Below are 18,442 nucleotides of genomic sequence, written 5' to 3' on the forward strand. Positions count from 1 at the left end.
TAGCTGGGTGACCCGGTCAAAAATCCCTCCTCCAGATATGTAGTTCAAAGTCGACTCGGCCCCTGGTTTATCATTAGATAATGAGAGCGCCATGCTGTGGGGCAGCTTTATAGGCGCAAGTGGAGGGAAAATGGTCTTTTATGTAAAAGCTTGTTTTTATGCGAGAAAATAGGCCCCATAGTAGGGATATCTTTATAAACTTAGAACATAAAGTAAGAACATTTGTGTTTTGTAGATTATTATTTTTGTTGTAACAGTACTTCATGGCAATAACGTTGGAAATCATGGAGCAACATTTGTAAGGAACATGCATTTGTGGGATGAGCATCAGAGCTGAGTGTGTGGGTTGCCCCTATGAAAAATTTGTTGGATCTTCTCTATTCTCATTTCTGCCAATGCCAAACAGCTTATTCTGCTGTTGCTGTTGACTCTCCTGGTACCCCAAGGTGATTGGGAATCTCAGTGCAGAGCGATACCAATAGGAGATTCTGCAACCAGTGGCAATCCCATATCTCCACAGTCCGGGACTGAACTCTATCCTCCAAGATGCCAACGCTCACTCCACAGACCGGGGTTTATCAGAGACTACCCCAAGAATTTGGGAGTGGAGAGGATGGAATGTCCTGCCAGCAGTCCTCACCTCAACCCCATTGAACACTTGTGGGATCAGCTTGGGCGTGCTGTTGGTGCCAGAGTGACCAACACAACCACACTTGCTGACTGGTGATAAATGCTGGTTGAAGAATGGGATGCCATTCCACAGCAGTGTGTGACCAGGCTGGTGACCAGCATGAGGGGGAGGTGCCAGACTGTTGTGGCTGTGTATGGTTCTTCCACACGCTACTGAGGTTCCTGTTTAAATAGTTAAATTGCTAATATAGTCAGTTAAAATAACTAAAACCATCCAATCCACCAAACAAGAGTCAATGTTTGCTGTTTTGCGTTGGCAGAGAACAGCATTTGCAGCATTTTTCATGGGTGCAACCCACATATTGCTCTGCTGCCCATCCCACAAATGTAAAATAAACAGGCTTTCCAATGGTATAAGGCAGCGGTTCTCAAACTGGGGACCTCTGGGGACCTCTGGGGTCCGCAAGTCACAGCTTGGGGGTCTGTGAAATAATTCAAAATAAATCATTAAGGTAATGCCATATCATTAAAAAGCAAATAAATACACATCACACTGCCATAAGACAACCATACTAAACCAGTGACGCCCACATAAGTCAGCTTTGGGCAAATAAAAACTCAGATATGATTGTGACATATCAGGTAAATCTATCACTGCTCACCTTTCAGCCATGTTACTCAAGTGTGCAGGTCCAGCTAGCAACAATGGATAAATATCTAAGCACGTCCACTTCATCAAGTCATGCTAGGCCCAAACTTGCTAAACTGAGAAAATATGAGGACAGCTACCTCAAGTTTGGTTTCATTGAGAACAATGAACGGAACAAACAACGGAAACCCAAAATTTACTGTGTGTCTGTGTTTTCAAATGAAGCCACGAAGCTCGCCAAGCTAAAGTGTCACCTGATAACAAAGCATGCAGAGTTTAATGACAAAACATAAATACTTTTTCTGACGAAAGGGCAACGAAAATGGCAGTTAACATATGTTTAATAAGCATAAGGGTTATGTGGGTGTCCTTGGAAAATTTTCTGTGCTGTAAGGGGTCCCTAGCCCCGAAAAGTTTGAGAACCCCTGGTATAAGGTATATTACTAAGAAGCATTATTACAACAAAGAAATAATCTACCAAACACAAATGTACTTACTTTTTGTGCTAAGTTTAATAAAATGTAAGGATTTTTCCCGCCAAATGAATGAGAAGTCATTCAGTGTTTTCCATGGTAAATCATGTTGTGAAAAAATTAAATGAGCTTTATAAGGATTTGCTCTCAGCTGAAATAAGAAGTAAAGAGCAGCTGCTGGAGTTTTATTGATTGACCCCAACAGGCTACAGTTACAACACTGTGAAACCTCTTTAGGGAAGAGAGATAAGGATAAATCTGACATCTGACAATTAGTTACCTAAATACTGGATTGGTTAAATAATTGATAAATACATTTTACTGGCAGGAAATCACTTTAAACACATGTTGGCATATTTTCTCTTTAGTCAAGGTTGATTGGTTTTCAAACAATGATAGATAATCTAGACTGTGTTAATATTATTTGGCAAAAAAAAAATACGTTCAAGTAACTTACTCCTGGATTTTCAATGTAAAAGTTGCTTTATTAAAGATCAATTAAATAATTTAGTATACTTAATAAAGTATATTCTGTCCCCCACCAAAATCATCTTGGGAAAAGCAGTTGACATATTTCATGTTAATTTTTTTCATAAAAACATTAATTAGCACTAGGAAATGATAAAGCTTCATATTTTTTCTGGTTCATTTGCAAATATTATTTAAAGTATATCCAACAGCCAAATGGTTCCTCTTATCCTCAAAATTTATGAAAAATAAAATAAAAACAAGGAGCAAATTCAGCATGATGACACTGAAAAGGACTGAACTGATGAAGAGTATTTCAATATGGCAAAGATATACACTGAAATATTAACTGATTATTTAAAGTTCATCTGAGGAGTTTTTGGCCAGTTATGGATCAGACTAAAATTACAAAACAAGAGTTTAATATGGTAGTTTTATACACCTGTAATTCCAAGAGTAGGTGTTAGACAAGATTATTTACAGTACGCTCAAGAAAAAGCATCTTAAATTTTAATCTGCAAATTTTCAAAATGAGTGATATAGTTGACTGAGAAAAAGAATAAACTCTACCTACACATATTAAGATTAACAGGTAGATACAATTTACTGCTTTGTCCACAGTGGTGCTAAAATTGACCAAAACAATTCCTCACAGGAGCTTTATTAATCTGCCATAAAGGAAATACACATTAGTATATGATCTATAATACAGCTCAGTGAAATACCTGCTCTTAGCAGTATGGACTACAGTATTTTTGCACTGCACTGTTGGTCTATATAGTCTGGTATTGCTCAGCAGCAGGGCTGTTGGCCTTTAACAGATTTCCAGGCTGGTGGATGAGGTCTACGATGTAGCGGCTGGGCTGTGAAGAGCATCTGTTGCTGGACAGACTCCCATCAAAGAGAAGGACCTCGTTCCAAGCCCGGTTGTACTCACCCCGAACGAGTGTGCAGCTCAGTCCAATGCAATCAGCAAGACACTGCAAAGTTTTAGATGGAAGAGAATGTTGTTATCAGGAGATGAAGGTGACATTTTTAGACCGCAGGAACAAAGTAAGCTGATGATACTGTGTGGTACCTTGAAGAGTAGTGCTCTATGGCGATAGAATCCCTTTTTGATGAGACCAATGGGGACAACATTAGACTGGAGTTTAAACTTCAGCTTGCTGATGTGCAGCACCCATGAGAATTCATGCAAGTTTTCCATTTTGACTTCTCCTCCCATGGCTGTGCTGACTAACCTGAAAACAAAAATCCATGCAGCAAAAAAAAGTATGAGGAAAAAAACAGTATTTGCAGCATTGTCTCTCTAAGTCAGTCCTTTTTTGACACATTATTTGAATGTGACAACATACAGATTCAGGACATTCATGTTAAGGATTTGAGAACAGTTCTACACATTTTGTAGCGATACCACTGCATTTTTGTTGTGTGTCAGCTGCATAAATCTGTTACCTGGCCAAAGCAGCATATTGCTCTCGTTCATTATTTAAAGGGAGGATGGATTCTTTAGCCTTTTTAATTAGAATCTGTAACGATTCGTCATCCATCATTTTCCATGGTTTCTCTGCAGGAGTCTGGGGCTGGGTCTCCTCTTTCTGCCCACCATCCTCTTTCTGTCTGTCATCTGCTTTCTTCTTCCTGTAGACAGAGGGAGTAATTCATACCATTGATAAAGATTTGAACACCATATACTTCAAATTCAGATTGCATCTCTGTCATGTGTATAAATCCTCACCTAGGTGTCCTGTAGTCTGTCTTGCTGTTGGTGTCTCTTTCTGACGTATTACTCTGCCTCTCTTCTGATACATCCTCTCTGCCACAGGTAAACATAAATTGTAGTTTATATAACTAAACTTAGCACAAAAATCCTTTCTTTATATCAAGGCAGTTTTTAGCCTTCTATGTTATACATTTTTACTGTCTAAAAAGGCAGTGTGGCAAAAGTGTATGATCAAAATTTTCTAGCCCCTATTTACATGGAGCTTCTTTATCCTGCTCAGGTTTATATTCTGATCATTTGTGTCCATGTAAACTCACATGAACAAAAATATTTGGACACACCTGTTTAATACTGAAATCAGGTGTTTTGATCAGACCTGTTGCCACAGGTGTATAAAATGAACTCCTAGCTATGCAGTCTCCATTTGCAAACATTTGTGATCCTAAATGGGTCATTCTGGAGAGCTCAGTGACTTTAAAGGGATATTTCGGGATTTTTGAAGTTGGGTCGCATGAGGTGCTTGACTATAGTAGTAGCATTAGCCTCCGTTGATTTCCGTCTAATTTGATCCTGTTGTTATTATGAGCTCAGAGAGAGCTGGCGCATAGTGGCTGTAGATGGGAGCGTTTTGTCCGCGTAAATTAACGAGTTTCGCGAAAAAATGGGCCAAGAAAATATGATGGCTCGCCTGTGCGCTGTGTTGAAAAAAAAACACAGCGCTTCATTTCTCCCCAAAACCCCCTCTGTGTCAAGTACTAATTTATGATGCAGCTTTCGACATTTTGTATCCTTCCGCCTACACACACTGTGTTCTGTTTACATCTGCTGGTCAGCTGTGTGGGTCTGCTGTGTAGCGGGGTCAAGCATCAGTTACTACAACGCGTTGTGAGCTTTTTTTATTCAGTTTTTTGCAGATTCAGAAGATGCCGCGTACTTGCATTTATCTAGGCTTTTTAAAAAAGCACACCTCCTGAACACCATACAGATTTCACCGTATTCCGCTACGTGACATCGGTCTTCGCCAACTTTGGCTTTAATATGGATATAAACACCCCACCTTCTGCACTGAAAAGTTTATTGCAGAGCCAATTTTACCAAGCAGGACTATTTAAAAGGACTACCAAAACACAAGCATAGGTTGAAGAGCCCAGCTGTACCTACAATTCAGGTAAGCACTGTTTACCGATATAAACATTTAAAACACACAACCAAACACTCGCACATTTACAGGCAGTTCCATTGCAAAGCCTAAGCCACGAAGCACAACTTCCTGATGCCCTACAGTCAACTCCAAATATGTGGTATTTCACAGAAATGGGTGGGCTTGTATGACATATAATTTCAGCGCATTTTTGTGCCGACTGTAGCTTGTACCAGCCATTAGAGGAAAAAAGGCGATCAGTCATAAGCTTACCCAGATGACAAATTTCCATTCATCCCTTCTGGTCGGGGTCTGTTTTTCCAATTTATCTTCAGAAATTTGAAGAAGGTCCACAAAACATCAGCGTTTAGTAAGATAGGGAATTCTGGACGGAGTGTGATGCAGACTGCAGGCGTCTGTGAGCCGCTATCCTCTGATTCTGTAATGTCCTGAAGAAGTGTCACAACTAAGTCCCACTCACACAACAGTAGCTCTCCGAGTGGGTTGACATGGGTTTGCATTTTTCACACCTACACCACCATGTAACTTGGGATCTCTCCTGCTCCAGACTTTCAAATGAAGGTTCTCTGGTCGCTCTTTCAGTCTGCTGTATAAGTCCGGTCTGTATCCATCTGTATAAGTTCTTCTACAGTGTACTCCCGTTCATAATAAAAATATCCTCTCGTATCCACTGTAAACGGCACATCATCATCGCTCATGTCGAAATCGCTCATGCTATCCTTGTTTTAGCTTGATGTTGTGTTATTACTTCTGTAGAACACAGCTGACCGGCGAATGTAAACAGAACAGTGTGTGGAGGCGGAAGGATACAAAATGGCGAAAGCTGCATCGTAAATTAGTACCTGACACAGAGGGGATTTTGGAGAGAAACGAAGCGCTGTGTTTTTTTTCGACACGGCGCACAGGCGAGCCAACATATTTTCTTAGCCCATTTTTTCATAAAACTCGTTAATTTACACGGACATAATGTTCCCATCTACAGCCGCTATGCGCCAGCTCTCTCTGAGCTCGTAATAACAACAGGATCAAATTAGACGGAAGTCAACGGAGGCTAACGCTACTACTATAGTCAAGCACCTCATGCGACCCAACTTCAAAAATCCCGAAATATCCCTTTAAGCCCAGGTCTGTGATGATGACACCTTTGCAATAAGACGGTTTGTCAAATTTCATCCCTGCTATATATTCTTCAGTTAACCATAAGTGATACTATTAGAAAGTGGAAGCGTTTAGGAACAACAGCAACTGAGCCATGAAGAGGAAGACCATGTTAAATCACAGAGTAGGGTCAACACTTAGGCCCATGGTATGCAAAAGTCAGCGATGTGCTATTGATTTCAAAGCTGAAGAATTTCCACTGGCATCAATCCAAAGACAAAAAAACATGCAGAAGGAGCTTCATGAATGGGTTTTCATGGCCTAGCAGCTGCATGCAAGCCTCACATTGCCAAATCCAATGTCAAGCATCGAATGTAGTGATGTAAATCCCACCTATACTGGGAGAATGTAACCTAACTGACTCCATTGTGACAATTGTGAGGTTAAGTGGAGGAGGGATAATGGTATTGGACTGTTTTGCCCCTTATCTATGATGAAGGTCAATCTTAATGCATCACCACACCAAGACATTTTTCACATGCTATGCTTCCAAGTTTGTGGCAAAAGTTTGGGGAAGGCCCTTTTCTATTCCAGCATGACTGTGCCCCAGAGCACAAAGAAGGACTATGAAGACATGGTTTAATGAGTTTGGTGTGAAAGAACTTGACTGACCCGCACAGATCCTTGACCTCAACCCCACTGAGCACCTTTGGGATGATCCAACATCCGTGCCTGACTTCATAAATGCTCTACAGAAACACATGTCCACAGAAACACTCCAGAATCTTGTGGCAAGCCTTCCAACAAAAGTGGAGGCTGTTAGAGCTGCAAAAGGGTGGCAACTTCGTATTCAAAAACATGCATTTAAATACAATGTCATCAGAGTCTCTGTTGGTGTAACCATCAAGTGGCCAAAATACTTTTGTCAACAAAGTATACTTTCTAGATCACCCCTTTAAGGCCTCTGCTGAAAACTTATCATTGAGCATATGCTAGTAGGCTACATAAAGAGATTCCTCTGACAAACAGATGAAACATATCTGAAATCAACGATCTTTTATTTTTTAAAAGATTTTAACTGTGCAACTACAACATCTCTGGAGCATCACCATCATGTTTCATCTGTCTATCACATTTCCTTTGTTCTTAAGATAACTAACAGACAAACATGAGCAAAATCTGAACTTCTTTGGGTAAAAAAAAATTATAGTTTAAGTTAAGAGAGCCAAAAGTTCTATAACAGTGGATGCTTTATACAAAAGTTCACTTTAGGTGACTCTGAGCCATTGATGGGAGAATGGATTGATTATATAACACTCAACATAAAAATGCCTGAGATGTGGTGTGTTCAGGCTGACAGAGTAGCGGGCTGGACCTGGGGTACCCTGAGGGGGCACTTCTCTGTTAATTCATCAAAATGCTGAAATCTCGTGTAAGGTTGTAGGTTGCATTTGTCCTCATGTATCTCAGTCAACATGCATGCATATGATGAGCAGGATGATGGTTCGTGGTATCTGTGCATGTGCACTTTTGACTGTGTGACTCCATCAGTCCAAGCACAAAGGCTCTTTTACTCAGAGTGTTGCTGTCTTAAAAAGGGATTGCTTACCCTGTGAGGCCACACTAACAGGGCACATTCAAGGCAACTGGGGATAAGGGGAGAGTAGAACTGGATTGGCGTAGACATGGGGAGGTGATAGTAACAGGCACAATAAACTGGCTGGTAGTGTAGGAAATCTGCCAAGTCTCCGCCCCGGCTCCTACTCTATTTGCCTTTAAGTTTCTCACTCTACTCAAAATGTAAAAAGCACAGGTTTGAATGGGAAGTTAACTAAATAGAAAACATGATTTCCCACCAGGTTTTGTCAAATTTCTCTAATTCTATAAAATAGCATAAAACATACTCTGTTTCTGTTGTGTTGACAGCAATAGATGGGTGGTGCTGGGTGATAGGCTGCATGGACAGCTCCTCTAAAGTGAGAATCCTCTGACCTGCAGAAGCCTGAATAAAACAAAGAAAAGCATGATTACTGCTCAACTCAGAATTTCAAAATGTCCTAGGATTTATTTTTCTCTTGAAGTAGAAAAAAATGTAAGTATCATGGTGGTGCGACAAGTTCAGGTCTCAAAAATCAAATTATGTGTTTGTGTCTTGTCAACAAGTCTTTCATATAAAATGTCATAAAATGACATTTAATTTAAGGAATATACACCTTCCCATTATCATAAAAGCCATCAGTAATAATGTCAGTGGATGCCAGATGTCCTGTCAGGCTGTATTTAACAGACAAGTTGGAGTTCAGCAGGCTGATCATGGCTAACTCGCTGAGATTGCACCTTCGATTCACTGATTGGTTGATTTCCTGAAGCCTCTCCAAGGCTCTAAAACACACATTAACAGAGCAGGATTAGAAACAAATACACATATTCATATATGATGGTAAACAGAGAAAATTAAACACAGACATGAACACAAGGGAAAGTAGGACCTGCTATGTTTAATCCTAAACCCAGGAAGTTGTTTTCATCAAAAAAGATGTCAGCTTATTAGGAAAGCAGGGTTTTCTAACTGTACAACACAAAACATTTTAAATGCATCTTGAGGTCTGTGGAAATTCCCTATAAAATAATCAGACAATTCCAAAAACATGAAAAAAATACCCCAAAATATCCATAAATTAACACAAATTTATAATAAATTCATAAAAATCCCTGTAAAAAAAAAAAGCTTTAACGTCCTAAAATATTCCCCAAATCTTTGAGTATGCTTTCTGAAAAAGCCTAAATATAAACATAAAATTTCTGAAAATTTTTAGGAAATTACCCCAAATTACAAAGCAAATTAAATCCAAAATTTCTAATCAATTTCCCCCCAAAAAATAAGAATACATGTTTGCCCAAAGCTCCATAAAAATGTTCAGGAAAATTGTCAAAAAATTACAAACCAAATACTACCAAAAATGTCTGATCAATTTCCCAAAAATTAACAAATACATTTTCACCAAAAATTCCAGGAAAATTCCTGAAAGGTTTCAAGCATATTTCCCCAGATTACAAAGCAAATTACACCCAAAATTTCCAATCAATTTCCCAAAAACTACAAATAAATTTTCCCAAAAAATTCCTGAAACTTTTCAGGAAAATTCCCCCAAATCACAAAACAAATTTCCCCCAAAATTTCTAATCATTTTTCCAGATATTCACAGATTTAAAAAAAAAATGCATTTTCTGAAAACTCTGGAAAATTCTGGATTTTTTTTCCAAGCAATTCAATTCAATGCACACTTACCCCCTCAATCTTTTAAGAAAAATTCCTCTTGAAAAAATCAAAATGAATTCTCCGGACATCCCAAGCAAATAACAATCTTTTATGGAAATTTTGGACCAGTATGTTAAAAATTCTAATGGCAGAACTTTTTTACTATGGTGTAGTTATGTCCCAATGTATATGTACATGCATGCTCTCAGGCGAATATAGCCTATAAGGCTACACATCATACTGTCCTACACTACCATCTAGTGGCTGTTTAAAAGGATGCTATGTTAGCAACAACACACTGCACTGTGCCTTAACACAACTGAACAATGCTCCTCCAGTTCCTCCTTTTGAAAGCCAAGATTCATGCCCTGCTGTCACTGTTAAATGTCATTCAAGTGTCTTACCCCAGTTTGCACATCTCCACAGCTGTGGCCTTATCGCTGACACACATATTGATGACCATGCATGTCTTATGTAATACTTCCTTGTGATAGGAGCGCAGCAAACTGACGAGTGGCTGAAGGCCTCCAGCACTTTGTAGCTATTCACAAAAGAGAGAGACTTTTGAGTCTTCAGGGGAAGCTTATATAATGTTCATCAACTATTTGTAAGAAAACACGTTGACGTGGAGAATGCTTTTTAGATTAAATACTGATGAATTTAATAACATACAGATGAGGGGCAGACAGAATAGTCATTATACTCGGACCTGTGCTCTTGCCTCTGTGTCAGAAGCCAACCTTGCCAGGCAGTGCACTGTGCTAATCAGGACCTGCGTATTTGTCGACTTCAGTGGCTCCACCAGTGCCTGTATGGTGCCCCGTGACAAAATGCTGCAACGGATGACCTCTTGTTCTGCCATGTTGCCAAGTGTGGCTGCAGAGTTGGCCACCATCCTGGGACAGCTTCCACAGAGCTGCTGGACAAGGAGCTCAAGGCCCCCTGCCTCGTACACTGCACTGGAAAAGCGCAAAGAAGCAGAGTGGAAATTAACTGTAAACATACACAGATTACTGCATAGAATACAACCCAACTTTTATGTAATACGGCTGTGGCAACTATTTGGTGCAGATATGAAAGAGACAGTGGAAAATATCAAGAGTAAGGATAGATGGGGCAATATCCTGAAAACTGATAGTGTCAGCAATTCTGAAATATTAAGTCAGACAGTAACAGATGATCATAAAGGAAGGATTTGTCTGGGGAACAAAATATGACTTAAAGCTGCATAAAAGGGAGAGAGGCGAGGTAATGAGATAGTCAGAGGTATAGAACCACAAGACAGATGAAGAATAGAATATTTGAACCAGTGCAGAGGAAGGAATGCTAACTTATTATTCAATGTTTTATACATGCAGCCAGAGGTGGAAAAGTACCGGAGTGTTGTACTCAAGTAAAAGTACAGTTACACTGGTTAAAATTGACCTAAGTAGAAGCAAAAGTACTGGTCTTTAAATCTAATCAGGTAAAAGTAAAAAGTAAGTCATTTAGAATGTATTCAAAGTACTGAGTAGCCACTTTTAATACCTGAGGGGCTTTCAAAGTGAAATATGGCCTGTTCTTAATGTGCAACAACAACAAGAAACTAGAGATGAAAGCAGCACTGAAGGGCCCTGTTCCCAGCCCTGCCCTATTGTGAAAACTCAGAGTTTGCACAACTTTAAATCTCCAGCTTGTCTAAAATAAGCACAAACAGAATTGAGACAATCTGATGAAATCTATAGGTGGAGATGAGACAACAGTGATGCTGCCCGAAGCAGCCAATAACAGTCAAAATATGACCTTTAACTGCTAGTATTGTGTTTCCGGTAGATGTTCCCAGGTGACTTTTCATTTTTTCTAGATCTGATACATATGTGTACCAGTTTTCACACGTTACTCTTACCCAGTCACACTTGGCCCCTGTGGGGCCCATATGCAGTGGACTTGCACAATTCCACCAAAACACAAAAATTTCCCCTTGGGAAAGATATTCAGACTTTTTAAGCATGTGAAAGCCTCAAAACAAGCCACAAGGTGTTGGAAAAATAACATCGAAGAACACCAACAGATACAATAGGGCCCTCGCTCGGGCCCTAAATAAGCACCTCAAACTGGGTTGTTTATTATAAGGTAAGCCCTAATCTAAAGTAGAATCCAACAGTGGGAAGAAATCTGGAATCATTCTCTGCTATGTGCATGTACTGACCGCCATGTGTTGTGACAGCCAAACAACTGGTCATTTTAGTGTTGCTGAAAGTTGAAATCTTTGACGTCCTTGTCGTGGATTTTAGTTGTTTTTTTTTTTTTTCACTCAATACTCGATAATTTTAAAATGTAATCAAGTACAATACTTCACTCAAAATGTGTAAAAGTAAAAGAAGGGATTTAAAAAAAAAACTACTCAAAGCTGTAAACAGCAAGTAAAAGTAACAGCAAGTAAACAGTTGCCACACACAACAGCATTTGTAGCTTGAGCTAATTTGCAATGCCCGTCTCTAGCTGGGCTTTGCATCATCAGCAAAGTCCAGATCAGGGTTCTGGACAGCACCAAATGGCACTCCACAGTCCGCTGCTCCTTTTGCCCACCCCATTATCCAGTCCATACAGGTACTGAAGAGCGCGGGTTAAGACGTACCCCTGCCTCACCCCAGAATCAACTGGAAAAAAGTGGAGCCCCCACACTTCACTGTGACCTACTTGAAAAAAATTCTGGAATTTTTCACAGCATTAACCAGGAAGGCCACTTTTACAGCTTTTCTATCTCATTAGGTGAAATTAATTCAGAAAAGAAAAACTTTGGTTTATTTTCACACCTTATAGAGCACAATTTTTCTTGAACAGATTCTTTATTCTAAAACAAAACGTAACTGGGGAGATGGACAGAGCTGAGCAGCTCGTCTCTACTCATCATTTTTTGTTATTGTTTTGATTGAGAGCCTTGTGACACCGGAATATGCATACTGAGCATTTAAATCAGGGCTATATTTAACTAGATCTATTAACAGTGCCAGTGGAAGAGTAGAGCTCGTACTGCTGAGCAGAAAATAGCATGAATCACCTTCAATAAATGCACAATGATTGCATGGGATACATTCTGGTTGCACTGTATAAACATCACCCATTTCCCACTTACTCATGGTGAATTTCTTGAGTATGAACTGTTGTTGACACATCAGCTCCACCCTGCTTCTTCAAAAATGTACCCTGGGGCTGACTAGGACAAGGCTGCAGCTCACAACATGATTTGGGGCTAATTTTAAGCAATTTTTGCATGTGTAAAGGGCTTTAATACCTCTTTTTGTAGCTGTTTATATCTAACTTAATGTTAGCAATATATTGCTCACTGTCACTCACAATGCATTGACCTGGCTGTTATCTGTAAGGCTGGAGAGGGCCTGGGTTGCAGCCTGTCTTAGACTCAAATTCTCATTCTTCAGCAACTGTACAACTGCACGGATGCCACCTGAAACACAAGGAAATGCAAATCACCAACAGTTCATTTTGATCATTGCTGATAACAATGGTTGTGTTTATTTGCAGCACCCAAGTCTTTGAAACTGTCTTTGCTAGCAGGGTGGCGGCTCATGACAGACACAGCTTGGCAAGTAGATATCCTCACGCTGAAATCAGGCGCAGACAGAAGCTCTACCAGAACCTTCTCTATGTTCTGTTCATGAAGCAGCTTGCAATTCTCAGCTGAGCACAGAGAAAAACACAAACAAAGTCAGGAGTGCATATACTGTATCCTTAAATTTGGAGAGTGAGGATAAAACTGTTGTTCTCACAGCTCTGAGCAATCCCGGTGATGCATTTAACAGCACTGGACTGGATTTCAGGTGTGTTGGGAGTTTGAATGAACTCCATCAGCCTGGTCAGTCCTCCAACTTCATGAATCAAATGTAAACTCTCACTGTCACTCAGACAGTTAGAAACGGCTTGTAAGGCCTCAGTATGAAGATCATTCCATTCCTGTACAAATAAAAATATATGTGAAATAAAGAACGTAGCGGGCTCAGACCTAAGGACAGGAATAGCATTAGTCGTCTTAAACAAGAGGCAATTTAGGGGAAACTATCTCAAGTTAATGGTGCAAAAGTAAAAGTTGCACAAATACCATGTTACTGAGTATATCCATGAGCTTCTCAAATCCTTGCTCCTCCCTGAAGGTTTTCCGTGAGTCTTTATCAGTTGTGACATTATGCAGAATCTTTAAAACCAGATGCTGAATGACAGGAAAGTCCGATTTCAACAGTTCAAGAAGTGGAGCGATCCCACCCAGCTCATGTACTTTAAGGCGGTCTTCGTAGTCCTTCTAATACAGAGTTTAACACAGTATATAAGGTGATAGAATCACTTTAATATTATCTAATCAAAGACTATCATTTATCTTACAATATACAGTGCTGCATTTGGTGGCTGTTGAGATAATGATAAATGTGATCTAAATTTGTCTTGACTGATAAGCTGTTTGCATTGCAACCATCTTTGGCTAAACTTGAATTACCTGAACCAAGTTGTAGATGATCTCAAGAGAGTTCTTCTGGACGTCTGGGTCTGGACTGGACAGGAGCTGGATCAGAGGAGGCAGCCCCTTATTGTGTGAGATCTGGACCTTACAGATTGAATCCACTGACAGACAAGCCAGGCACAACGTTGCAAACTCATGGATGACTACATCTTCTAAAAAAGGAGAGAAATTGCATCCTTTGTTTGTTGCATTGCAGCTTACAGTAAATACATACTTTCCATCCAAATTACTCACCTTCAAGTGACAGTTTGTCAATAATTGATGGAATGGCATCCATCTTTTTCAGAACATTCTTCACATCATCTTTTGATAAAAAGAAAGACAAAATCAATCACTCAGGTTTAGTTAGCCAACTCCACAGCAATAAATCAGTCTGCAAGTCAACAAAACAAAATTTTGTAGCCAATTAGCAACTCTAGACACAGAGAATGCCAGTCTGCATTGATTTTCATGTGACTTACTGTTAGAGGCCATCACGCCCAAGGCCATGAAGGCGTTACATCTGACCAGTTTGTTGTTGTGAGTGATGAGCTGGCAGAGAGGCTTCAGTGCCCCAAGTCCTAGTAGAGAGACTTTGTTCTCATCTCCTAACAACAGGGGGAGACAGTGAACATGAAAATAAGGCATGGTGCAACAGACTTTGATGCCTCTGGGCATTTGTACTGTATCAAGTAGGTAAGATAAACATGGCATGGGAATGAATAGGATTTCAATAAGCAAGTATGATTCTGAGCTACATTTTTTCAGTACTTTGTGCAAACATTAGGGAATAGTACAGTGAGTTAAAATGAAGGCAATATCAAATGTATTCCTTTTAAGGAGTAAAAAATAACAAGTAGGGTATAAGAGATCAAAGTAGGCATACCATACAGCGGTGATGGTGTGCCTTGGGAATTTGTACAACAGGTGATGACATGTTTGATCTGATCACTGATTAAGATAACCATTGTCACGATAATACTGTCCTAAAACTCACATTATCATTAAAATATTAATAAATTGGACAAAGTCTTAGAAAGCTAATATTTTTCTGTGGTACTGCTCGTATTTTCTACCGCCACTTTGGATAATTTGGTGTGAAAATGCCTAATAACAGGTGCAAAAAGTGTTGGATTTGCTACCACAGATTGCTTTAATCAACAAGAGTGAATAATGCAAATACAGCTGAAATGTGCACTGCAAAAACATAAATTTAAGAGTGTATTAGTGTGCTTCAGTTGTTCCATAATAGTGAAGGAATGTCTAGTTGTGTTCTGAATTTATACAACCATGCATTATTACTACAACTAAACATCAAATGAAGATTCAAATAAGACATTTTAAAGAGGAGATTTTGCATTAATATGGAGATGGTGCTTTGAGATTTTTACTCGATCTTAGGAGTGCCGTAGGCAAAAAAAACTTTGAAAATCACTACCATACAGTACCTTTTTCTGCATATGTATGGACTGCTTCACATGCTTTGATGAGGATGTCTTCCTCTGTGGAGCTCAGCAGAAGAACCACAGTTTCTGGGGTTTTACCCTCAACGAGAACAGGGTCAAACTATGAATGTGAAGAGAAAATGGGGATGTAAATGCTTTATTATTCATGCCTTAAATCTTTACATACTGTGTACCATAGGGCACTGAGGTTTATAACGAACCTTAAGTCCTTAACTCATCATTGTGTAACAGGGTCAAAATGCACCAGGTTACAATTGTACTCTGTTTGATCAACTTGGTTGGCCTTCTTTGTCCACTCACAGGGTAAATCATTGGCATATCCTTATTAATAAGGCTTTACCAAATCTGCTTCCATCATACTTGTGTAATCTTATTTATGTAAAAAGTTCTGGTAGCTCCAGTCTTCGCTCTGTGACTCAGTCACAGGATTTACTTTTGTTCTCTGTACCCAAGGTCAGTCTTGAGATGGGTAAAAGAGTTCAGGTACACTGCTCCTGTAGCCAGGGATCTTCTGCAGGAAAATGTCTGTCTTGGGAGCTGGTCTCTTTAAATTGTTTTAAAAGTAGATTCAAGGCATTGGAGGAAGATGCATCAGGATGTAGATGTTTTGACTGATGACTTTCTGATCTGCTGATTCAAGATTGGTTGATCTGTGTTTTGTAGTGTTTTTATGTTTAAATATGTCATGTTTGTAACTCTGTGAATGTGCTGCTGCTTGTCTTGGCCAGGACACACTTGTAAATGAGATTTGTAATCTCAGTGAGGCTTTCCTGGTAAAAAATAAATATAAATAAATCATTCGTGATTTTATGTCTCGTCCACTAGAAAAGTGTTGGTCATCAAAACTCCGTTACCTAGAATCTTCATGATCAATATAAAGGATCAAATAAACTAATTTCTCACCGTGTCCTTGTGCGGTGTTCCCGTCTCTTTCTTCGCCTTCTTGCTCATTATGTGACCTAGAAAGAAATCAGCATTTTACTAACAGAGCAGTTACAATGCTTCTTAAGGCTAAACATACTATCTGAACTGCAGAGATGATGAGAGCTATGCTAGCTCAACGACAACGCTAACGGGACAAAGTAGCTCGTCATGAAGCAGCCAGCTAATGTTCGCTTTCAAAAAACGTTCACTTAAACAGTCATCATGGCTTACCTTTTCTTAAACTAAAGAACAATGCTCTAAATTCATAATTAACATGAGAGCTGTAGCCTGTGTTTGGTGTTTCAGGGAGAATGTTGACACTTCGGTGCCAGGCAACCGGTGTCACGTGAGGATAATTCAGGTTTTTCCTTCATAGCTGCTGGCTAAATAAAACGGGATGGTTTTATTCTAGGTCGGAGTTTGATTATATAAAAAAAAGCTTCAGTTTACGAGTTCATAAAGCCATTGTTTATTTGCTGTAGATCAAAATAGGAATCCTTGGCTCAAGCATCACTTCATCATAGTGACTTAAAACTCTCAAACAATGAAGAGTTAAAAGAAAAATCAATAACGCAAAACAGCTAAATCTAGGGAAACCCATTTTAAGAAAAAAAAGAAAATTGGGCAATTCCAACCAAAATATCTAAATTGAAATGATGAGATAAAAGTCAAACTCTGAGATAATTTCTGAGATAATGCCTTATTATGAGGTACTAGGTCAAAATTATAAGATAAAGAGCAGAAATTATGGGACAGTAGTTGATTATTATGAGATAGCAAGTCATAAAAATTAGATAAAAAGTTGAAATTGAGAGATCGTCACAAATCGAAATTGTAAGATTGTCAGTCATTATTATGAGATAGTCTAAGTCATATGAGATGAAAGTCGAAATTATGGGAAAGGAAATCAAAATTTCGAGATTAAAGTCAAAATTTTGAGATTAACAATATCGAAATTATGTCAGTAAATCATTTTTAGAGAAAGTAAGTCATAACCATGACATTAAAAGTTGAAATTATGACAGAAATTTTGAGATAAAAGACACAATTATGAGAGTATATCATAATTATGAGATAGAAGGTCGAAATTATGTTACAGTAATGTATTTTTGAGATAGAAAGTCATAATCATGAGATTAAAGTCAAATTTTTGAGATATTGAGACAGAGATAGTAGAGATAGTAGAGATAGTAATTCATTATTATGAGGAAGCAAGTCAAAATTATGAGATTTAAAAAGTCGAAATTATGAGATAGTAAATCATGATTATGAGATAAAAAGTCTTTATTATGATATAAAACGTCGAAATTCTGAGATAAATAGTCACAATTTTGAGCTACACTTTCTCATAGTTTCGACTCTTTATCCCACTTTTTTAAATTGGTCTGTTGTAGTATTGCCTGATATTTCTATATTTTTTTCTTTTTACGTGGCTGAAATAGACTAGGAAATAGGAAATTCATATCAAAAGAATGTGTGAGAATGATGTGTGCAGTGTTATGTGTATTAGAGAAGAATCTATCCTGTGCATATCAGGAATAGTATTGGGATAAATGTGTCTCTGCTGTGATGTTTGAGTCATAAAATAAATGAGCTCTCTACAGCATCAGCACTCTGACGCCTCCTGCTCTGAGAGGCACTGACACAGCAATGTGCCGGTGGAAACAGCACAGTATGCACCAGAAAAACCAAATGACCTCTAAAGACATTACCTCTGGTGGTGTGGGACATCATCGCTTTGCTGCCTGAAATGAGCCCCAGATTAATCTAAAATAAAGCAAGCCAAGGATGGGGGATGGCTGGGATGATGTACAGGTTTTTTTTTTCTGCTAATGCATTATTACACGAGATACAAACAGGCGCGCCCACGCACGCACTCATATTTATATACTCCTACCTGAAAATGGCAGTTGTCCTCACTTGAATACTATTATTACCGTCAAAGAGGATTTCCGAGCCCATTACAACGTTTGATATTGTATCTAAAAATTACATTCAAATTTGAACCGAAATAAAAGGATTATGAGAGCTATTAAAAAGCATGGTTAAGTAGCAATAGACCCAGTGGAGGGAGGGGGTTGCAGCGAATCAGCGCAGCAGG

General features: G+C 39.0%; 1 protein-coding gene across 3 annotated transcripts; it reads right to left on the reverse strand.

The window, feature by feature from the left end:
* Nucleotides 1–2,240: 2,240 nt before the first annotated feature.
* armc3 (armadillo repeat containing 3) lies at nucleotides 2,241–18,348 on the reverse strand. 3 transcript variants are annotated; one of them, XM_041814284.1, is made up of 18 exons: nucleotides 18,239–18,348; nucleotides 16,321–16,376; nucleotides 15,400–15,517; nucleotides 14,434–14,559; nucleotides 14,207–14,275; nucleotides 13,949–14,121; nucleotides 13,559–13,756; nucleotides 13,230–13,413; nucleotides 12,988–13,140; nucleotides 12,799–12,907; nucleotides 10,172–10,421; nucleotides 9,867–10,003; nucleotides 8,417–8,585; nucleotides 8,108–8,205; nucleotides 3,959–4,036; nucleotides 3,676–3,861; nucleotides 3,299–3,461; nucleotides 2,241–3,200 (listed from the first exon to the last, which is right to left on the reverse strand). In XM_041814284.1, exons 2-18 carry the CDS (start codon nucleotides 16,366–16,368, stop codon nucleotides 2,994–2,996), a joined length of 2,466 nt encoding a protein of 821 aa, XP_041670218.1. In that variant the 5' UTR covers nucleotides 16,369–16,376; nucleotides 18,239–18,348; the 3' UTR covers nucleotides 2,241–2,993. The 3 variants fall into 3 exon arrangements, with proteins under 3 accessions (XP_041670218.1, XP_041670215.1, XP_041670216.1); XM_041814281.1 differs by having other exon boundaries at nucleotides 2,242–3,200; nucleotides 13,949–14,124; XM_041814282.1 differs by lacking the exon at nucleotides 18,239–18,348 and adding an exon at nucleotides 16,573–16,674 and having other exon boundaries at nucleotides 2,242–3,200; nucleotides 13,949–14,124.
* Between the last annotated feature and the right edge of the window lie 94 nt (nucleotides 18,349–18,442).

Source organism: Cheilinus undulatus, linkage group 19 (genome assembly GCF_018320785.1).
Source record: "Cheilinus undulatus linkage group 19, ASM1832078v1, whole genome shotgun sequence".
Taxonomy (NCBI): domain Eukaryota; kingdom Metazoa; phylum Chordata; class Actinopteri; order Labriformes; family Labridae; genus Cheilinus; species Cheilinus undulatus.

Excerpts from the sequence above, each read along its gene's own strand:
- armc3 (XM_041814281.1), bottom strand. The coding sequence starts at position 16,368 with ATGAGCAAGAAGGCGAAGAAAGAGACGGGAACACCGCACAAGGACACG. Across the intron at positions 15,518-16,320 it reads GAACACCGCACAAGGACACG|TTTGACCCTGTTCTCGTTGA; the intron begins GTGAGAAATTAG and ends TCACATTCATAG. Across the intron at positions 14,276-14,433 it reads GGGCGTGATGGCCTCTAACA|ATGATGTGAAGAATGTTCTG; the intron begins GTAAGTCACATG and ends TTTTATCAAAAG.